This window comes from Drosophila elegans, unplaced genomic scaffold (genome assembly GCF_018152505.1).
Source record: "Drosophila elegans isolate 14027-0461.03 unplaced genomic scaffold, ASM1815250v1 contig_397, whole genome shotgun sequence".
Classification (NCBI taxonomy): Eukaryota; Metazoa; Arthropoda; class Insecta; order Diptera; family Drosophilidae; genus Drosophila; species Drosophila elegans.
This window is the reverse complement of record NW_024545782.1, coordinates 2684195-2706080: the sequence shown is the minus strand read 5'-3', so window position 1 is coordinate 2706080 and position 21886 is coordinate 2684195. Positions and strand designations below refer to the sequence as shown.

The following is a 21886-nucleotide window of genomic DNA, read 5'->3' as shown; positions in this document are numbered from 1 at the left end:
ACAGTTCAAAGACCAATATTAGTTGAGTTTCCGCATTAAATGTAAACTTTGAACTGAAAATGTATTCTTACTAACTTTAAGTGTCGTATTAGTAAGTTTTAAAAAAGCTTTAAACCATTGCGCATCGCTTTAAATTTAAAACAACATTTGTTGCTTTTTGAATACATATATCGTGGGCATAGGTACATACGTACAATGTATATTAGTAGTAATTATCGGAAGCTGTTGTCATTTGCATAGGGTTGAGATCTGGTACTTTGTTTATTAATTATTCATTTGTACTATTTCTATAACCAGTTCGTCAAGAATCCTATTGAATCGTAACCAACTAATTACGGATTTATTTGCAGGTATGTGAAGATTGATAAAAATCAACAGTTTTATAACGATTATTATTCTGCGGTGAGTTTGATTTTAAATATGTCAGTTAATTGCGCAATTAAATTTATGTACTAATTGAGTATGACTGACAATTTCTTGTTTATATATTTTATCTAAATAACTGAGCAGTATGTATAATTTTATTTGTCTGGGAAAGCGATCTGTATCAGGATAGTGAATCTCCTCTTCACATAATACGGCCAAAAAGCCAAAGTGGAATAAAATTTCTCAGATATATAAATATTCTTAAATGCAGACACTTTTCATACAATTTAGGGCCATAGTTTCCTTTAAATTATTCCAGCTTTATGCACTTAAAAGTATTTATTAGAGTTACTTAGCGATTTCAAAGCTGAAGATCCAGATTGGCTTTCTGATGAAATATAGTCTGTTCGTTAATGCCCCGCCCCATTTTCTATGCAAATCCTACCAACTTGTGTTTAAATATATTTGTAATTTTTATCCTAATTATTAACAGAAGCTTAAATTTATTAAGTGTATTTTACGCCTTTGAATATGAGATCTTTAAGCATATTTACCTATAGGAGGAAGACTCCGTAATACATAGCATTGTTATGGATAATATTTTAAATAATGGGGTCCAAGTTAAAGTTATTTTGATAACATGGTCTGGCTTAAGGTTTAAATACTATTACTGAGAAGTTGTAAATGTCTGTTAGATAAAGTAATGACAAAAACATACAAGCTATTAAGTTTAATTTCGTCTTAGAATAATTTAAATTCTTTGAACACTAAAACAGAGTTCACATTGTATACTTTGTACAAAGGTTAATACCCACACGGAAGCCCATAAAGAAGTCTTAGAGATCAGTTTAGGGATCAATGTCACTTCAAACTCAGTTGTCTTCAGACTGAAAAAATATTTTTTCAAAGGCTGAAATTTTCTTTTAAACTGTTTAAAAAGTTTAAAGCGATTAAATGAGTGTTTTTTTGTTGGCATAACTTTGCACAAATAATGTCTAACAACACAAACAGGTGTTATTTCTGGTCTGATACCTTAAAAGGAGCTGTAGGAATCTTATATTCCGATTTTGATTTGTGATTTGTTAAGTGCACTGTAAAACATATTTTTATAAAATTACTGATTTAAAAACTGAAAAAAAACGTAGTAAGTTAGCTCATTTGGCAACCTTTTAACCCCAATTTTGAACACTTTTTGAGATGCTGTTTTTTATTACTTGTTTTTCCCTCTTTCACAAGTTTGCAAAAAGAAAAAAATACAAAGCAAAAAATAGTAAAGAGTATAAATTGGTTCGAAAATTTGCTTGGTCCATTGTCTTACTCAAGCATAAACATTATGGCTCTCAAAACTGGCTTCTTTGCCCACATTTTGATGGTTTTGGTTTGAAACATTCGTTTCCATGCGAAAGAAAAGAGGTCAAATTGAAGTTCAAGTTTCTCATCCCATATCATCTTTTATCTGGCACATGCTTCGACGTCAACTTGTTTCATCCATAGGTTTTTAACATATTTTTCGTGTTCAAGGCCGTGCGCTGGCACTTTCTTTTACAATAGGCGACCTTGACGCTGCGACTGCGACTGCGCAAGCGGCTTGGCACTCGCTCTTGGCCTGGTCGACGGTCTGGGAAGTGGGCTAACTGGTGAGGTGGTGGCTATGGAGTTTGCACGACGCTTGTTGGCCCAGAGAGACAGTCGGTAAAAAGACAAAGTAACCCATTTAGTGTATGTTGATCGCTGCACTGCTCACCGTCTGCTCTCCTCACCTGCTCGTCTCCTCCGCTCTCACCTGCGTCAGTCTTAGCCCTCTCGGCTCCGTCGGGTAACTTATCAGCCCGGGCAAATGGATACTTGTACAAAAAAATGTGGCAAACTTTTTATCAACGAGCAATAGTTGTGTAATTAATACCGCCGTCTAAACCTGTTCATCTTTCGGTAGCTCGTTTGGGAAGCACATTATCGTTTTTTATTTTGGAGTGGACTAATAAAAGGCAATGCAACACAGAAAATGAAGCCGCGACTTTAACTTCGGATCCTGAAACATCTCGTCAAAACTAAATGAAACCTTTATCTGAATAATTATAACAACTTGCAACTTTTTTTTGTTTACCCGTCCTCAAAAATTAGCAGTTTATACACTCAGGTAAAAAAAATGCTCTAAATGTATCGAAAACGTTTCTATTTGTGTCTTAAAAACAGGTCTTTACCATTTGGTAGAATTGTGTTGTGGTATTATTTTAAGAACTGATTTTTAAAACCACTTTTCTCACTCTGAGAACGAAACGGTCTTACTGCGTCCATTACTATATGTCGAAGAACTAAATAAAAAAAATAAAAAACAGCAAAGTTATAATATTTTTTTTTCAATTCTTCCTATGGGAGCTATATGCTAAAGTTGTCCGAACCGGCTCATTCCGACTTATGTACTACCTGCAATAGAAAGACAGCTTTTGGGGAAGTTTCATGCAGATAGCTTTAAAAATGAGAGACTAGTTTGCGTAGAAACGGATAGACAAACGGACGGACAGACATACTGACGGACGCATAATTTCTGACTGAAATTATAATACCCTCTGCAAGGGTATAAAAATACCCATATTTGCCCAGCGCTTAAAATAAAAGAATTAAAAAAAAATCGTTTTCCCACTTCTTAAAAATATGATTTTTAAAAAAAAACGTTTGCCGACGGCTTTAAGATTCTTCCGACAAAAGTCGTTTGCCCACCCATTATAAATAGTTTTTTCGAGAAAATAAAAAAAGGGCCATGTTTGCCCACCTCTTAAAATTTCAGAATCTAAAAAAAAAATTCGATTGCCAAACTCTTAAAAGACGGCAAAAAAAACTGTCCATGTTTGCCCACCTCTAAAAAATTAAAAAAACATAATACAAATCGTTTATAGTCCCTATAGCAGCAATCAATTTCTAATTTTAATAAAACTTAAAGCGCTATTCTGTTCAAAAGAATTAAAAAAAAAAAAAATTAAAAATGAAGGAGTTAAATAATTGTTTTTATTATTATGTATTATTTATTTTTTTAATGTTTCGATTATTCCCGTGGGAGCTAAATGCTATAGTCGGCCGATTTAAATGTAATATAACCCGCAATTCTGAAACATTAAACCAACACTAATCTCGAAACACAACAAAAAAAAACAGCAAAGTAATAATTTTGGTTTCACTTATTTTTTCCAATTGTTCCAATGGGAGCTAAACGCTTAAGCGAAAGTTTCATGCAAATAGCTATAAAACTAAGAGACTAGTTTGCGTACGGACGGACAGGAGGGCCAGACGGACATGGTTAGTTGGAGTCTTCAAGTGATGCTGATCAAGAATATATAAATACTTTATAGGGTCGGAAAAGTCTCTTTTATTGCGTTGTAAACTGACTGCAATTATAATACCCTCTGCAAGGTTATAAACATGTAACCGTTGCTATAAATTGAAGGAATTATCTATATTTCGAGTTATGTATAATCGTATATGCTAAGAGGCTTAAAGGTTGGTTAGATCAACATTCTTATTTGAGTTACTCTTTGCCCTCAATTAAATGGCACGTAAAGCTAGCAACAAAAATAATAGAATTACAAGCGCATTCCCTTAAACGATCAGGCAAGTTTTCTGTAATTACGATGCTAATCGCCTATAACAACAATTAACCTATAATTAAAAACGTTGTTAAATTTATTTGTAAAAGTCCACACAGCAATTTTAGTACTGCCAATTGGTGTACCGGAAACATTTTGTGCTTCAAATAAGTCTTCTGTTTACCATGTATACGTTTTTATACCCTTGCAGGCGGTATTATATTTTTACTATAGTTAGAAGTTTGCAACGCAGTGAAGGAGACATTTCCGACCCTATAAAGTACATAGCATCACTAGAAGAGTCTAACAAGGCAAGTCCGTCCCTCCGTCCGTCCGTCTGTACGTTTCAACGCAAACTTGTCTCTCAGTATAGGACTTTCCCCTAAATTTGTCTTTTTATTACAGGTAGCAAAAAGTCGGAAAAAGGAACGGACGACTATATCACATAGTTCCCATAGAAACAATCGGAAAAAATGGCTTCCTTTTTTTGTTTACTTTGAATTTTTATTTATTATTTGTGTTTTTGGAATTGATCACAAAGTAGCGCGCGGTAAAATTTGTTAATGTTGTTTATTTTACAAACCCACAGTTATAAACTTAGGGAAAACATTTATAATAAATTTTAAGTAATGTCAAAATTACATAAATTGCCAATAACTTCTAAAATAAAATGGTTGGAATTGAAAATTTAAAGTGTCGATAGATATTGACCGAATAAATATATAAAGGGCGGTCGCCTGCCCTTTACCATGTCTCAGAGTGACATTACAGAGTTTTGGGATTTAAGTGGGCGAGTATAAATTTTAAAATAATAGCATAACTTACAAAATTCCAAATCTCTAGATCGCATATTTTCCGAAACCTGGACGTTGCTAAATCGAATCAGATAGTGATCTCAACTAAGAATCTCAGAATCGTGTCTTTCTACCTGTTCTAATACTCGTTTTTAAACGTTTTTTGTTTTTGAAAATGTTGAACTTTAAGGTAAATTACAGAATTAAATAGACTTATTCACTTACTGTGCAGATCGGACCAATCTGGCAACTCTTTAAAGACTTTTAAGCTTAATATTCTTTTGAAACAAGAGCTTTTGACCAGAGCCGCTTAAAAAGCTCTTATAATGGCACTCCTAAAAAGTAACCAGGCGCAAAAGTTTTTACTAGACGAATAAGTCCATCAGAAGCTAAATTGGCAGACTCAACGTGTTTACTAATTAATCCCAATTAGCATTAAATGAAATTTTTTCAAATAAAGCTGATCAACAAAAGTTAGCAACAATGTTGCTTGCGTGCTGCAATGTTTCTGCAACAAAATCGAAAAAACTTCACTTAGTAACACTTAATAAGTCTCAATTAGTAGAAACGAAATAAAGTTGCGGCATTGTGATCGACATCGTAAACAGGAAAAAAGCAAGTTACTGCAGTTGAATAGCATTTATTTAATTGAGCTTCAATGCCATACAATTCATTTCTAAGCTATTAAAATAAAACTCTGAGTTTTAACTAGAACTATGAATAAAATACGAAATAAAAACAACCTTTCGAGATCTTTGAACTGTACATAAAATATCAATTTAATCAACTTGTTATTAAATGTGTCTTAAAGGGCTGTTGCATTATATGACTTACAAATTGACACATTACTAAATTCCAATGGTTTTACTGAAGTGTTGGTTGTACAAATTAATTAACAACTTATTAGATAGGTTTTTTTTTACTAAAACGGAATTTTTTCTGCCAAGTTTTATACATTATCAGTCTAAAATAATTTAATTTAATAGAAATCCGTTACAAACTTAGCGAAGATTTAGGAAATAAAACGAAAACACATTATAACTTAGCTGTTATACCCTTGCAGAGGGTATTATAATTTCAGTCAGAAGTTTACAACGCAGCGAAGGAGACGTTTCCGACCCTATAAAGTATATATATTCTTGATCAGCATCACGAGGGGAGTCGATCTAGCCATGTCCGTCTGTCCGTCCGTTTCTACGCAAACTAGTCTCGCTATCTGCATGAAACTTTCCAAAAAGGTGTCTTTCTATCCGGATCGGACGACTATAGCATATAGCTCCCATAGAATAATATATGAAAACAAATTATAACTTTGCTGTTTTTAAATTTTTTTTTTAGTTCTTCGAAATATAGTAATGTTTAAATATCTCAGAATTACGGTTTTAGTTTCATCAAGACCGGACGACTATAACTTAAAACTTCCATGGGAACAATAAAAATATTAACATTTTTTTTTAAAACTTTTTTATTTTGTTTTTTTTTTTTTTTTTTGATTTATTAATAATTTGAAAGTCAAGAAACACGCTTTTAATTTAGCTAATCGGAAAACAATATCATATAGCTGCCATAGGAACTATCGAATAATTAAACTGCAAATCATAATAGCATCAATGTTTTTAAACATAAACCACAGAAAATCATAATTTTAATGTATTAAAGAATATTTAATAGCTGCAAGGGATTATGAACTTCGGCTTGCCGAAGTTTGCTTCCTTTCTTGTTTGTTGTTAGTTCATCTATAGAAAAACCATTACTTGTTTGCTATTTTAGAACTACGGTTTAAATTTAATTAAAATCGGACTACTATATATTATATAATATTAATGGGAACAATCGGATTAGAAACCCGTTACTCAGCTAACAAATTTCAATCTGTCGACCTGCACACTAATAGTTAAAAGTTCAGAGTGCCGTGAAAAAGATGTTTAGTGTTTCGCGACTTAAAAAACACTGAAATCTGCATGCCAAGTCCTAAACCTCTAGCTTTTACAGTTTCCTAGATCTCGACGTTCATACAGACGGACAGACAGACGGTCATGGCTAGATTGACTCGGCTGTTGATCATAATCAAGAATGTATAATTTAATAATTTAAATGTTTTAAAGAAAATTTAGTTTTTGCAATATCTGCAAGGGTATAGAAACTTCGGCTTGTCGAAGTCTGCTTTCATTCTAGTTTGTTACAATTGTTTTGTCAAAGCCTAATATTGTACAAGATTTTGGAAACAAACTGGAAACAAATTTAAAAGATTAATTAACCTTTAAGTTATCAACATTTTTTAAAAGTTTTATTTGAATTTAGGTATATGTTCGTCTTACAAATTAGTTAATCGATGACTTCATTTTAATCTTTTCCTTTAAAGAGCACCTTGTTCGCGTATAAAAAGTTCCATTTGGAAAGACACATGTATAATTCTTTTGAGGCCGAAAAGAAAATGATAAATAAATTCACCTGCTAAAACACTTTATAGGCAAAAGACTATGCCAATTTTGAGACCGTAGCATTGAACGATGTTTCATGCGTCAAACTGATCCCAAACAGTATAAAAGACTTGATACAAACTCTTTTCTGTTTTTATGAACCTTTTAATTTAATAAATAGTGAATTCTTTTGTATTTTAAATTTAGCATTAGGTAACCTTCTTAACCCTAAAAAAACAAAAAGTAACTTAAAGAACTCATGACATTTCATGGGTCGGGGGTTTAGCCGACCCTTGGCTCTCCAACATTTAATAAACAAGTCAAAAGTCCGATTGGTCACCACATGTATACATGGGGCGGTTTTACTTTATATTAGAACAAGTGGATTTTGCCTCAATTTGGGAAAATAAGTGAACTCACTATTAAATAGCCGTAGTCAGCTAACCAATTTCAAAATATTTGTATGTGTGGTCCATGAAAATAATCGATTATTGGGTGGCGCCATCTGCCAAAAAATGACTTAAAATAATGATCTGATTTGAAAACCTTCAAATCAGCTTCAAACCTGGCGTCTACAATGTCTCGTAGTGACATGACAGATTTTCGCGGCAAGCCAATGTATATAAACAGCTATAGCTACAATCGTTAAATAATTTAGAATTACGGTTTAAATTGCATCAACATCGGACGACTACAACCTAAAGCTCCCATTGGAACAATGAATGTAACTTTTCTAATTTGTAATTTATTTATAATTTTTTTTTTGACTTTTTGACTTATTAATAATTTGACAGTTTAGAATTATACTTTTAATTTTATTAAAATCGGAAAACGATATTAGATTGAGCTGCAAATCATCATAGCTTATATGTTCAATACGCAAGTGAGTCATAATTTTAATGTTTTCAGAATATTTAATTTTTCCAATAGCGGCAAGGGTATATAAACATCGGTTTGTATGACCAGTTTGATCTACACGAGTGGTAGCAGCTACTCAAAGTCCTGGTTTAGACCTGCCTCAACAAGGAGGACTGTTTCGCAGAACCCGTTAAAGAAAAGGAGGAAGGAGGTCGGGCAGAAGCCGGAACCTCAGAGTAAAATTCCAACACGTTCAGGCCCCTGGCAGTTGGATGGCCGCAAGCTGTGCTTGCAGCCTTCAAAAACACGCCTCAAAAAACAAGACCCGACATGAGTCAACTTTTTAGAGACACACCATATATTTATAGATCACTTTACTTAATAATATTTTATTTAAATTATCTCGGCTGTGTGGGCAATAACCGCTATCAAGTTCGACAAAACGGATATGTTTTCGCATAGCACTCAAGTCTCAAGACTCTTTTTGAGAGATCTAAACAAACAATTAGCTATTAACATTTTAAGCATTTCGAGCAGCAATTATATTACAAACTTACTTAAGCTTAATGTGCAAATATTTAGTTATTTTTTGTTTAGGTTTTCCTTGTCTTAAATAAAGCATGAATGGAGATCTAAGGCGCTACCATTTGAGACAGAGACGTGGTCTGAGACTGAAACAAATTGAACTTTCGACGTCGTAAAATAAACACACTTAAAATATGTAGTATTCTATATAGCAAGCCTATTATATACATATATACCACGATTGAAATATATACTGTGAACCGCAGTTAAAATATATACTTTTTTTTACGCTTAATATATATACTAGAGTACCTTAATTTCCAACACAAGAGTAAGTCTTTTGTTCTCAAGACCTAATTTAATATTAACTTAATGCCGCCGTAAAGTAAAAACTTTAAAAAGAATATAGATTTTTGACTGAAAATTAATTATATAAGGGAAGACCGCATAAAAGAGTAATTTAAATTGGATGTAACCCGGGGGTTACGCATCTACTTGTGCTTAGCTGGACCCAAAACCCCCGAAAATTTTAACTCAGTGCTCTAGAAAGGGTACATTTCGGGTTGGCTAAAGATCCCAAGCTCAAAGTCGACGCCCCTGCTGGGGCCAGCCTCTCTACAGCTTCAATAAAATATATTTATTGTTTCATTTTTCTGTATTCTGTATACACACACGAATGTGCGTTTCCTCGGCATGTTTTGGTAGCATCCATGTTTTGCCACAAGGTAATTATTTCGTACACTAAACTGTATTTTGTTTAGGGCAATTCATTGTTGTTTTTGCCAACATCTTTGAACCGCAGGGCACTTTGTTTCGTTGTTCGTATTTTTTTCGAGCCGAAGCCAGAGGCTGGTACTGCTATCAGGCCTGTCTGTCATTTTTATGATTGTTAATGTCTCGGTCAACGCTTTTAAGTCAAGTTCTGAGCTCTGTCCCTATCCCGTCCCCGTCCCCTCCCTCATCCTCTGCGATCGTGTGTGGTTTGTTGTTGGCTTTAATGGAAAGAAATGAGTTTGAGAGCGATGTGTGAGCAGAGCTGCGAGGGGATCCGGCCTGTGAGTTCGTATACATAGTTTGTGGCGGGCATTAAAAACGATCGCCGCATTTGCCTGTCGGATGAGAACGCGTTCAGAAGTTCGTCGGGTGTGAGCTTGCGAAAGTCATTCCGAACGGATAAGAACTTCGCCTGAAGTAATGTACTGAGCCCTGAGTTTTGGAGACTAACGACCAGGCAGAAGGCAAAATGGGAAGAATCAAATATAGGCTGTGCCTGTGCTCATTGCTATTGTTGCTTGCGACATTTGTATCAGCAAATAGGCGCATCCGGCGACAAAATCGATCCGATCAACTACTGGCCGACATTGGAGTGCGAGCCCAGTCCTACAATCCCCGAGTGTTGGAGAATGGCATCCAGCAGTACACGCACATCGACCAGGACCTGCGACACCTGTTCCTCAACACCAGGCAGACCACGTTGAGGTGGGCTCTCAACAACATCGAGGCGCTGAGCAGCCGCGGCAGGCGCGAGGGAAAGCTCCAGCCGCCGGTGTCAAAGAAAGTTCCCTTCATTTGTCCCACGAACAACACCCGCTCGCCGTCGCCTCCCACTTCCGTGGAGCGGCTGAGGCCGGGGGACATTGACATTATAGCCGCCTTCGGCGACTCACTGTCCGCGGGCAATGGGATACTGTCCAACAACGCCATCGACATGATCAACGAGTTCCGCGGACTGACCTTCTCGGGCGGCGGCCTGGCCAACTGGCGCCGGTTCGTGACCCTGCCCAACATCCTGAAGGTCTTCAATCCCAAGCTGTACGGCTTCGCCGTGAGCAACAGTCTGGTGATCAACCATCGCTCCTCGCGCCTCAACATTGCCGAGCCGATGATCATGTCGCGGGACCTGCCCTTCCAGGCCCGCGTCCTCATCGATCTGCTGCGGCGCGACCCCAACGTGGACATGAAGCGCCACTGGAAGCTGCTGACCGTGTACGTGGGCAACAACGACATCTGCTCGGACCTCTGCCACTGGGACAGTCCGCAGACCTTCCTCGACCAGCATGCCCGTGACCTGCGGCAGGCCTTCCGCCTGCTGCGCGACCATGTGCCGCGCCTGCTGATCAACCTGATCGTGGTGCCGAACATACCGCATGTGCTGAGCACCATGACCCAGGTGCCGCTGCAGTGCTTCGTGGTGCACCGCGTGGGCTGCCACTGCCTGATCGACGACCGCCTGAACCGCACTCAGCTGGCGGAACGCGTCCGCACCTTGGACCAGTGGCAGCGGCTGGACATGGAGGTCGCCCGGCTGCCCGAGTTCCACCGCGAGGACTTTGCCATTGTGGCCCATCCCATGCTGGCCAACGTTTCGGCCCCCCAGCTGCCCGATGGCAGCACCGACTGGCGGTTCTTCTCCCACGACTGCTTCCACTTCAGCCAGCGCGGCCATGCGATCATCTCGAACCTGCTGTGGAACAGCATGCTCCTGCCCGACGACCAGAAGCCGCGGCCTTCGAAGGTCCCCGAACTGTTCGAGCGGGTCGTCTGCCCCAGTTCGGAGCAGCCGTACTTTGTGGTCAGGCCGAGTTGAGGGTCGTCTGGGAGCGGGACCGGGTTGAGTTACTTGGTTGAGCTGTCAAGTAATGGTTTTTAAGAGGAGGGTACACAGAAGAAAATTACTTTTTGTTCTGCGGATGAGATACGCACCGAAAGATCTCGCGAACTTGTACAACTTATTTCCGTGAAACTTTTGGACTTACATATAAGCACTAAATGACAAAATACCCAACCATGTCACTTCCACTTCCGCAATACATGCGGAATTATTTGGACGGTGCACTGTATTATTTAATCTATGTGACTTTTAGCTGACCTAAGCCATTAAACTTAATTTGATATATGTTATATAGATGTAGTGGTTGTCAAGATGACAAGAACCTATAGATACATTTTCGGTTTTAACATTTTCGGTTAAACTTTGAAAATTTATGCATGAGCGATGGGTGGTCAAAGGAACTTGTTACTAAAACCGTAGCAATAAACGTATTCGAAATCCAACTAATTCTATCTTAGCCTCTGCAAAAAAATATGTGCCAAAACAATAGTATGACAAGAAAGGAAACCTATTTCGGCAGTATCAAGTTAGTACACGCCGACTTATACAAATTTTTATGCGTTTATGTTTCAAAACAAAGGAGGTATTGCGACGTGTTTTTCGATTGCTCATATTGCAGCTGTAAGAGCTTTTTTCCCTTTTTTATACCCTTGCAGAGGATATTATAATTTCAGTCAGAAGTTTGCAACGCAATGAAGGAGACATCTCCGACCCTATAAAGTATATATATTCTTGATCAGCATCACTAGGCGAGTCGATCTAGCCATGTCCGTCTGTCCGTCCGTCCGTTTCAACGCAAACTAGTCACTCAGTTTTAAAACTATCTGCTTGAAACTTTCCCAAAAGTTGTCTTTCTATTACAGTTAGTATATAATTGGGAATGAGCCGGATCGGAGGACTAGAGCATATAGCTCCCATAGGAACAATCGAAAAAATAAATAAGAAAAAATGATATCTTTTCTGTTTTTTAATTTATTTTTTAGTTCTTCGACATATAGTAATGGTTAAATATTTCAGAGTTACGGTTTAAATGTCATCAAAAGCGGACGACTATATCATATAGCTCCTATAGAAATAATAAAAATATATAAAATAACTATCTAATAATTGAGCTCCAATCATCATAGCTTCAATGTTTTTAGACATATACGCAAGTAAATCATAATTTTAATGTTTTTAAAAAAATATTTAATTCTTGCAATAGCTGCAAGGATATATGAACTGCGGCTTGCCGAATTTTGCTTCCTTTCTTGTTTATAACACAAATCTGTATTTGCAAAATAATAGACCATCGTGTTGCATAATTTTAATTTTATTTTTATTTTGTACCTATGGGAGCTTTATGGTTCCGAGTTATATACTATCTTTAGATATCATTTAAACTGATAGCATAGATGGGCATGGCGTGGTCAGCTAAATATACTTGATATACTTTACTCCAACTGCGTTGAAAACTTTAGACTGAAATTATATTATTCGCTACAAGGGTATAAAAAGTTAAGTCTATAATACAAAGTATGTTTTAAGCTTAGTGAAATATCTGTTAAATTATGTTTGTGCGTCTATCAGGCAGTCTGGTTTCGCTTGAAAGTTTTACCCATCTTCTGTTTTATATTTTACCCGAACCCATCTCCATTTCAATTAAAATATTATCCAATTTTTAATTTATAATTTGAATTAATTAAAAGTACTAAAAAACAACATTTTCTCCGACCCTTAAAAAAATTCATTAAAACACTTTTTGCTTATGTGGTGAAAAAATGTGCGGCTTACAGGTAAACAACTGCTCTTCCTTTTCCCCTCCCTCAGTTTACTCTACACGTGACAATGTCGCCTGCCTATTACATTCCCCTCGTTCCCCTCAATCCAAATTAAAATATACAATTTAAAAAGGAACAAGAAAAAACGCTGTAGCCGAGATGAGACTATGAAATACCTGCTACATACTGTCCAGTTAAAATATATGATGTCCACCTTCAAGCCATAAACAAAGATTTAAATAAAGCTACAATTTTATTAATACATGAATATTTAACTGATAAGTATAAAATATTCAAAACCAGGACAATTAATGTCTAACATTTCCTAAACTTCAGAATCTGTGAATTCTGAAACTTTTAAATATATTTTTTGATTGGAGGTGTTTTGACATGGTTTGAAATTGACTTCATCTTTCTATGAAATACCACAGAGTTTGTCAGCCACCATAGATACATGGCTTAATAAACGGCTTTTTCTACATATATATATCGTCGCTTATTATAGGTATGTGTGCTGGCATAAAGTCCCGTCTTGAACTTCCTTTAAGTCTACTTCTTGAGTCGAGTTGACTAAGATTTTCAGTACCTTTGATCAACGATTTTGGAAGTGACAAATAATAATCTCTTTAATTCTACGAAAAGAGGGGTATAACGAAGCATCACAACATTTTTCGCTTATGGAGCGTCAGAACCACCTGCAAACCGGACAGTTGCCATTGGGCGGATACCAACCCCCAAAAGAAATCAAATCATGGGTACATATGAAATAAAAAATTGAAAATAAGTACATATACATATGCACGCCCACTGCAAACAAGGTTGCCAGCGGAAGGGGAATGGAACAGCAATAACAACAAGTTTGTGAAAAAACTGAAAAAATTGTGGCCAGGGCTGGACTGGAGATTGGGGAGGACTGCGGGGCGGAGAACGGGTTGCAAAAATTATATTAAAAATGCAGTGTCCGAAAAGGGCGTAACACATGCAAATACTCACACAGGCGCACGGATATATCCACACGTGCCGCAAAAAAAAAGTAATAATAAAACTGAGGTTTTTACATAGCGTTGATATATAAACCTCTCCATATATGTACACTGTGCATATGTGAGCATATACATTGGAGTATTATTTACATATTCAAATATTTTTGGGACCCAAAAAGCAGCAGATCCAGCAGCACAAACTGTCCTGTTTCGAAAAATTTGCGTTTTTTTTTTGGGCCGGAAAAAAGGAATGCAATGTAAATAGCCGAAGTAAGATCGTAAATAGCCAAAAAAAAAAAAATTTCTTCGGTTTAACACAATGGCCTGTTTTAAAATAACTGGTTGCAAAAATCTGAGCGAAATAAGGCATCGATTTCAAACGTCGGTTATGAATTTTGTATTATTTTATTTGTTTATTAATTCTATATATTATGTCACTAGTTACTAATGTGAAACAACAAATTGGCACACCATCAATTGAATAATTTTTTTGTTGCCCTAACTTGTAGCAAAAGATTTTAAAGCTAAGCTCCATCCAGTTTTTTTTTTTTACTTTTTTCTAAACTTTAATAATCTTTTAATTCATAATTTGGGAAATGTTACACTTAAGGAGTGTAAATTCAGTGACACACTTTTCTGGCAAAAATGCTTTAATATATAAACATATAATCCAACATATCAAAGAGATTTAGGCTTGGTGTTTTTAAAATATTTTTTGTTATTTTAACCTTATTTATTAATTACAATTTGATTGGCGTTCCACTGTACAATGCGGTTATTCTGGAGCGAAAAAAATAAATTAAATGAAAAATCTGTAGCCTTGATAAGCGCGAACGAGAAGATTACCTCCATCCCCACAAGTTGATTGGTTGAAAAAATTGTAGCAGATAAGGGTTAACCAGCCCCAAAAGACCTGCAAATGAAATAGATAAACCAGAAAAACATGGTAGCGTATGATTGCATAAATATAATATGATTGCAAACAAAAAACATTTTTTATCCATATGAGCATTTCGCACTCAGACGGAACCCCATTCTATTTTTAACTACCTATTCCCACCCATTAATTTTGAATACTGTATGAGCCTAGCTTCAGATAAATGGTACAGCTTTGAAAACTTTTCCTTCATTACATTCTACTGGCTTAAAGGAGATTCTATGGTAAGTTTTTGACTGACTTCGCTCTTCAATAAAAATGATATAACAAAGTAATTTTATCTAAAGACAACTATCTGATAGACTGATATAAAAACCTTGGCGGAACATTTTACCCACTTCATATTTGTTTTCGATTCCCGAGAATGTCTATCTTGTTGAGTGACTATCCTAGACCTTCACTTTAAGTGACCACCAATTGGAGCTTACCCTGCCAAATCCATCAAGGCAGTTTATTCGAGGCGAAATCGCCAGGTACTTCAGCTTCGACGGGCATGAAAATGTCTGCAACTGTCCCTCCGATGGCTCTTGCAGTGGCCACGAAAAAAGTGTGCGCTCGACGTTAAACAGCGACAACATTTCACTTTGCATGCAGAATGTCGTCACAAAGGGCCCGGTACGGACTGTCGGAGGCAGTGTCATAAAGCAACTGACAACCGCATTGGACCCTGCTCCCGGATCCTGGATTCCGGATCCCGGATCCCGGATCACCTTCCCCCAATTGAGCACCGCTAAAACGTCAGCCAGACAGCGGCGGCGATGGCGGAAATAGAGCAAAAGTTGAGAACAAAAACCATGAGCGCAGTGGAAAAAATGGCACACAGGCTACTTGAGCTCGAACCGGCGACGGTTTTCGATGTGTGCCACCCTACTCCCACACCCACCCACGCTCCTCCTCCCGCTCAATTCCCCTTTCTGGGATTTTTTCCGCGGACAAGCACGCGGCTGACGGGTTAAGGCGGGACAGTTGACCATCACGCTTGGCCAGCGGGTGGAAAGTATGGGACGTGGGACGTCCATTCATCCAGCGACTCTCGTCCCCATCCTCGTCTTGAAATCCAACTTCCAGTTCCTGTCCGGCTCGCAGCCCCCCGTGTAATGGCAATAATTTTGACGTCTGTTTAGTTGGCCCTTGGCTTGGCTTCAGCGCAAAGGATAATGGCCATCTGCAGGCAGTTGTGGCGAGGATTTGCGTCTGTTGGTGCGTTTGGTCAAGAGCAGCGGAAGCGTCTTTTAATCAGCGCTCCGTGACAATGAAAACTGATAGGTTGCGGAATGCCTATTGGGAACCGGCTTTTGCCATCTGAGCGCTTTTCGGCGCTCCAACTGTCTGCGGTCAGTTTCAGATAGAGAAAAATGGACTTATATTTTACTTAATTAAAGGAATACGAATAAGTAACCAACGTAATATCTTATGTTTTTGGAATTATTTGTGTTTCATTAAAACAAATTTACAAATAAAACCTGGTAAGTGATTTTAATACATCGTTTAATTAGCATACAGTTGTTGAAGTCTTAAATCTCTGGAAGCAAAGGGAAGGATGTTATTCACTTCTATGGGAAGTTTTTTATACTTTTCCTTCCATCATGTTAGGAACATCTCCTGGCCCATTTGCTTATGACTTTTGCCATTGTTTGCGCTACACTTCAACGCACTTTCGTCATTGATCCGGAGAGCCATGCAACCAGTCGGTCCTTCTGCCCTTACTTTCCTGCTTTAACAGTCCGCACCCCAAACTGGACCTAAACTCAACCTCTATTTTTTCTTTTTTTTTTTTTTAATTCAGTTTTTCTGCTCTACACACACTCACACAACAACCGACCAGATCCAGCGGAATAACCCGCTCGCCCGACGGAGTGTGTTGCATTATGCCGGGACATACGTTTTCAAATTCCATTCCTGCGTAGGATTTTTTCATCCATTACTCAAATCTTTGTGTTTGTGTATGTTGTGTATGTGTCGGGGCGTGGAAAGAGCCTGGTGGCACGTATGTTGCCAGGTTGCCATGTACGGGGGCTACGGCGCCAAGCTTTGACTTGGGATTTGCATTTTTTACGCGCCGGGGACCAACTCGCCCCATGCACTTGCCGGCAGAGACCGAATTGCGGGAAGGACCGGGTCGGTGGAGCGAGGAATGGCTTCCACTTTTGCTGATGATGGGATTTTTTTCGTACCCTATAATAGGCTGTCATGATAGTCTGAAGACCTTCTCAGCCACATAAACTTTATATAAACAAACCAACTAATTTGGTTACCCGTAAAATAAAATAAACGTGCAGTGGAGATGTAAAGCTTACAGTTGTAAATCTTTCCTAGTTTTTATACATTATTCAAGCAATGTTGTATCTAACGGTGCAGATTATTGCAGTTTATTGTAACAGTTAATATTTTGGATTCCTGTAATTTTTAATATTTTATCCAATTTTATAAACTTGACTAAAATCAACGAAATCTCTTGAGCTACGAAAAGGCGGACTAAGTATCTAGAAGTTGGGAGCTGAAAAAGTGTTTGTTGTTGACGTTTTCGTTACGGGGGTAGCCCTTGATTTTTTTTCCATAATTCTTTTCTCCCTTCATCCCTTCATATGTCTCCCTCGTTCACTGTTTTGTGTCCTGTTTTGGGATAAAAATCCATTTCATCATCTGAGTTTCCGCTGTTCTCCGCCTTCCTTCTGGTGCTGCTTTGTCTGATCGCGTTGAAATTGTAATGAGATTTCTGTGTTGGGTCGTCTTGCATGTATATTATTGTCCGAGAAGCCGGCAACAATTTTACGGTAATATGCTCTCTGAGCGTGTATGCCGACCAGGACTACTTTGTCTGTTTAATTCATAAAATTTATCTGCGGCGCGCATCTGTAGGTAGCTTTATACTTTTTGCGGTTGACAAGCTATATACCTATTTAAAAAGCATTCATCACTCGAATACAAGTTTAGGGATAAGTATCTGTATCCTTTCTGTCCCGTTCTCGGTACATTTTTTTTTTGATTGTTAAATGTTTTTTTGCTCATCCGTGTGAGTTTTTAATAAATTAGACCGTCCTCTTCGAAGACTTTGGGGTTGTTTATTTTCATCTGTTCAGTTCATAAACGAGGCTTAGTTTGCTGCCTAAGTGGACTTTTTAGCTAAGAAGACTGAACAATGGAATTCATGGTATGGTATTCTTAATTTATTAAATTATTACTGTATTTTAGCGTCTGTTTTAAACTTTTTTTTTTATTGACACTCTAAATAAACAAAATTAATTCATTAAGTATCGGCAATAATATTCCTGCCCTTTCCCGTATCTCTAACGACCAGCTACAGAAATATTTAGCCATTCAAAAAAAAAAAAAAAAAAAAAAAAAAATACGCACAACAATGTTTGCTATCTCTGCTTTTTCGCAGCTCTCTCAAAACAATACACAATTTCCAATTAAGCGACAGTTTGTCCACCACTCCACCGACTGCCTCTATATACTCGTGCCATCTACGGGCATAGACAGTCTACCCCGTTCCCCGGGAAATCCTTCTGCACCATTCGAAGCATTGTTGGTGGGCTTTGCTGTTGTTTTTATTCGGTTTTGGCAAGGCTCAATAGCAAATTGTATTTAAAATTTATATAAAATTCGCGGAGCAGAGCATTTGTTGTGACAACGTCTGTGCCCAACCGTTTGTGCTCCATCCACCAACTCCATCTACCCACGAGCAGGAGCTACACACGGTTATTTTTGCCTGTTCTGCAATCAACGTTCAAAATTCGCGCGATTTATGCATGCATGGAGGGGGCCGAAACAAGGGGAGTTGTGCCTGTACGAATGGCTCGTACAAATGGCAAAAAGCCGCCGTCGTTGCCTCTTCCTGTGGGCCCCCTTCTCGTACCACTTTCCCCTTTCCCGTTCTTATTTCCACTGGCGAACCACCAAGAACCCCGCGCTTGTTTATATTATTGGCACGTAAATTTATGTGGACCTCTTTTCCGTTTTCCTGACCCTCTTGCCGCATTATTGCCGCGGCACAAGGGTAAGTCAGGGATTCTGGAGGCCAAAGTTCGTACCAAAACTATATGACATACACTGAATTTTCCGTTTGTGGAGAAATCGCATTTTAACAAAGCAATTTACAAGCAGGCAGAACAAAGTCTTAATCGTAAAAAAAAGTTTTCTTTTAACTATTAAGTTTTATTAACCAATCAGCCAATAATCTATTCAATTATATTGTTCGCTTAGTTGCGAATGTATACGACATCAAAATTTCAATGCTAACTTATTGGCGCCCCTTTAGATTTTTCATCTCCAAATATCTTTTTAAGCTATTTAATTATAACTGAATTTCTCCCACTCAAATCATTCTTTAAATATGTACTTCTTGAAAATCACATTGAATCAAACTATTACCTACACGTTTAAATTAGTCAGGAAAGCATGCTGGGTAGCTAAACAAAATGGAAAACATGGTTTTCTGGTTGTCGTACGTTTTATAAAAATATACAAAATAATGCTTTCAATTTTAAATTTCAGACAAAACTATTAGGCAAATAAAATTTGTATGTTCACAAAAAGTAAAAAGAAAGAAAAAAACTTCTGTAAAACACAATAATTAGCTTCAATTGATCAAAAGTGTGTTCGGAAAACAAAGATCCACGAAATGTTTAAATAACAGTGATTCAAAGATTCACCATTAGTTTATATATCAGTGAATCAAAGTTAGTAGTGATTTCTTTTGATAAGTGAAGCGGACGTATTGAAAATTAACCAGCTCAATAAATTAAAAAATAATTTTTCTTGTTGATTCTAGTGTTGTTTAATAAAATGTTCGTCTCATTTTTGTTTGATTCAATTATTCCGAAACCGGACTTCTTAATATGAACAAGTATTACACCCGTGATAATCATGATTGCCTTATTTGTTGCCCATCTTCTTTTTTGAGTTCTATCAAAATCTTTCAAATCTCTTTCTAGTACTATTATATACAAACTTAATTACCTTTCGAACCTATCTTTACAATTTACCCATAAAAAAGCATTTAAATAAATAAATGCTGTTATGATTTATATTTTTCTGTCACCTGACGAGAAATCGGACATTAATGAGCCAAAATAATTAGGTCTTGTTATTTCTTCTAAAACTTTCGATATCGTTTTGACTATGGTTTCCAATCACTTTTTGTCCCAATTCCAAGGGCTCCCATTTGAAGTCAAAAGACGTCTTTTTGAATTTCCCAACTGAGCCTTTGACTATTCCCTCACAAAAACTGGCCAACAAAGAATTGCGAATGGAGTAAGTCGGCAGCTTCATCAATATGCAAAGGCCCAGTTAGATTGTAAAAAGGACAGTGGAACAGTGGGCAGAAGGCAGAGATAAAATGGATAGAATCGGATCTCTAAACAGTGGACCTACACCTTTTCTTTTGCAGGTGAAATCTACAATTTTTGTTTAGTTTGAGAAATATGTTTTTTTTGTTATCCTTTACTTGCAAATACAAAATTTGAATAAAAACAAGAAAGAAAGCAAACTTCGGCAAGCCGAAGTTCATATACCCTTGCAGCTATTGCAAGAATTAAACATTTTTGAAAACATTAAAATTATGATTTACTTTCGTATATGTTTAAAAACATTGAAGCTATGATGATTTGCAGCTCAATTATTTGATAGTTATTTTATATATTTTTATTATTTCTGAGGGAGCTATATGATATAGACGTCCGATTTTGATAAAATTTAAACCATAATTCTGAAATATTTAACCATTGCTATATGTCGAAGAACTACACAAAAAATTAAAAAACAGAAAAGTTATAATTTTTTTCATTTATTTTTCCGATTGTTCCTATGAGAGCTATATGATATAGTCGTCCGACTTTGATGAAATTTAAACCGTAAATCGGAAATATTTAACCATTACTAAATGTCGAAGAACTAAACAAAAAAATAAAAAACAGAAAAGTTATAATTTTTTTTCATTTATTTTTCCGATTGTTCCTATGGGAGCTATATGCTATAGTCGTCCGATTTTGATGAAATTTAAACCGTAAATCGGAAATGTTTAACCATTACTAAATGTCGAAGAACTAAACAAAAAATTAAAAAACAGCAAAGTTATAATTTTTTTTCATTTATTTTTCCGATTGTTCCTATGGGAGCTATATGCTATAGTCGTCCGATCCGGCTCGTTCCGACTTATATACTACCTGCAATAGAAAGACAACTTTTGGGAAAGTTTCATGCAGATAGCTTTAAAACTGAGAGACTAGTTTGCATATAAACGGACGGACAGACGGACAGACGGACAGACGGACAGACTGACAGACGGACAGACGGACAGACGGACAGACGGACATGGCTAGATCGACTCGCCTAGTGATGCTGATCAAGAATATATATACTTTATAGGGTCGGAGATGTCTCCTTCACTGCGTTGCAAACTTCTGACTGAAATTATAATACCCTCTGCAAGGGTATAAAAAGTCAATTTTGAAAAGAAGCACAGAGAAAAGAATGAATGAAACAAAAGAAACATCCAAGCCGTCACCCCTACGTTGGTCCCATTACTTTTTGGTCAGTGCTTTTTACTCGATAAAGCCAACAGAATAATTTCGAAATTAACTTTATTCAAAATACACTAGCAGACTGTATAATAATGATATATAACCAATTAATCGTTTATATATACATATATGTATCACTGTGGCCTGCAGTTGACTTAGTAAAAAAAACACCTAGAGTGCGCACGAAAGAGACCAATACTTATAGCCGAAAGTCTTTAAATCTGATAAGATTTTTTGATCAGGGAAAATTGTATAACAGTTTAAAGGCAGCACTGTGCTCTTTTAATTATTATATTACGCCAAACATTGAGTAGCATGGCTATGGCTTTTGTCAAACGAAAATAAATGCTGTAATAACTTGGTAACTATAAGAAATAATTTTAAGACCATGAATGAAAATGTATATATGTTTGTCTGCACAAAAGTGTTGGTTTGAGAACAACTTTTCGTCGTCTTAACCACTGTGCCTGTCATTCAATGCGTCCTTGCTGCTCTGCCCACGTTCCAGCCTGTCCAATTATGTCCCACAC

General features: G+C 37.0%; 2 protein-coding genes across 2 annotated transcripts in view; both read left to right on the top strand.

Moving 5' to 3' along the window:
- The window catches only part of LOC108137800 (neuroguidin), a 55322-nt gene that overhangs the window by 24788 nt on the left and 8648 nt on the right, over positions 1 to 21886 (top strand). The window lies entirely within an intron of this gene.
- LOC108137799 (phospholipase B1, membrane-associated) lies at positions 9632 to 11595 on the top strand. Its single transcript, XM_017259703.2, has one exon. The coding sequence runs from the start codon at positions 9785 to 9787 to the stop codon at positions 11126 to 11128; it is 1344 nt and encodes a 447-aa protein (XP_017115192.1). The 5' UTR covers positions 9632 to 9784; the 3' UTR covers positions 11129 to 11595.

What these genes read in the sequence shown, in the direction of transcription:
- LOC108137799 (XM_017259703.2), top strand. Translation starts at nt 9,785, where the DNA reads ATGGGAAGAATCAAATATAGGCTGTGCCTGTGCTCATTGCTATTGTTG.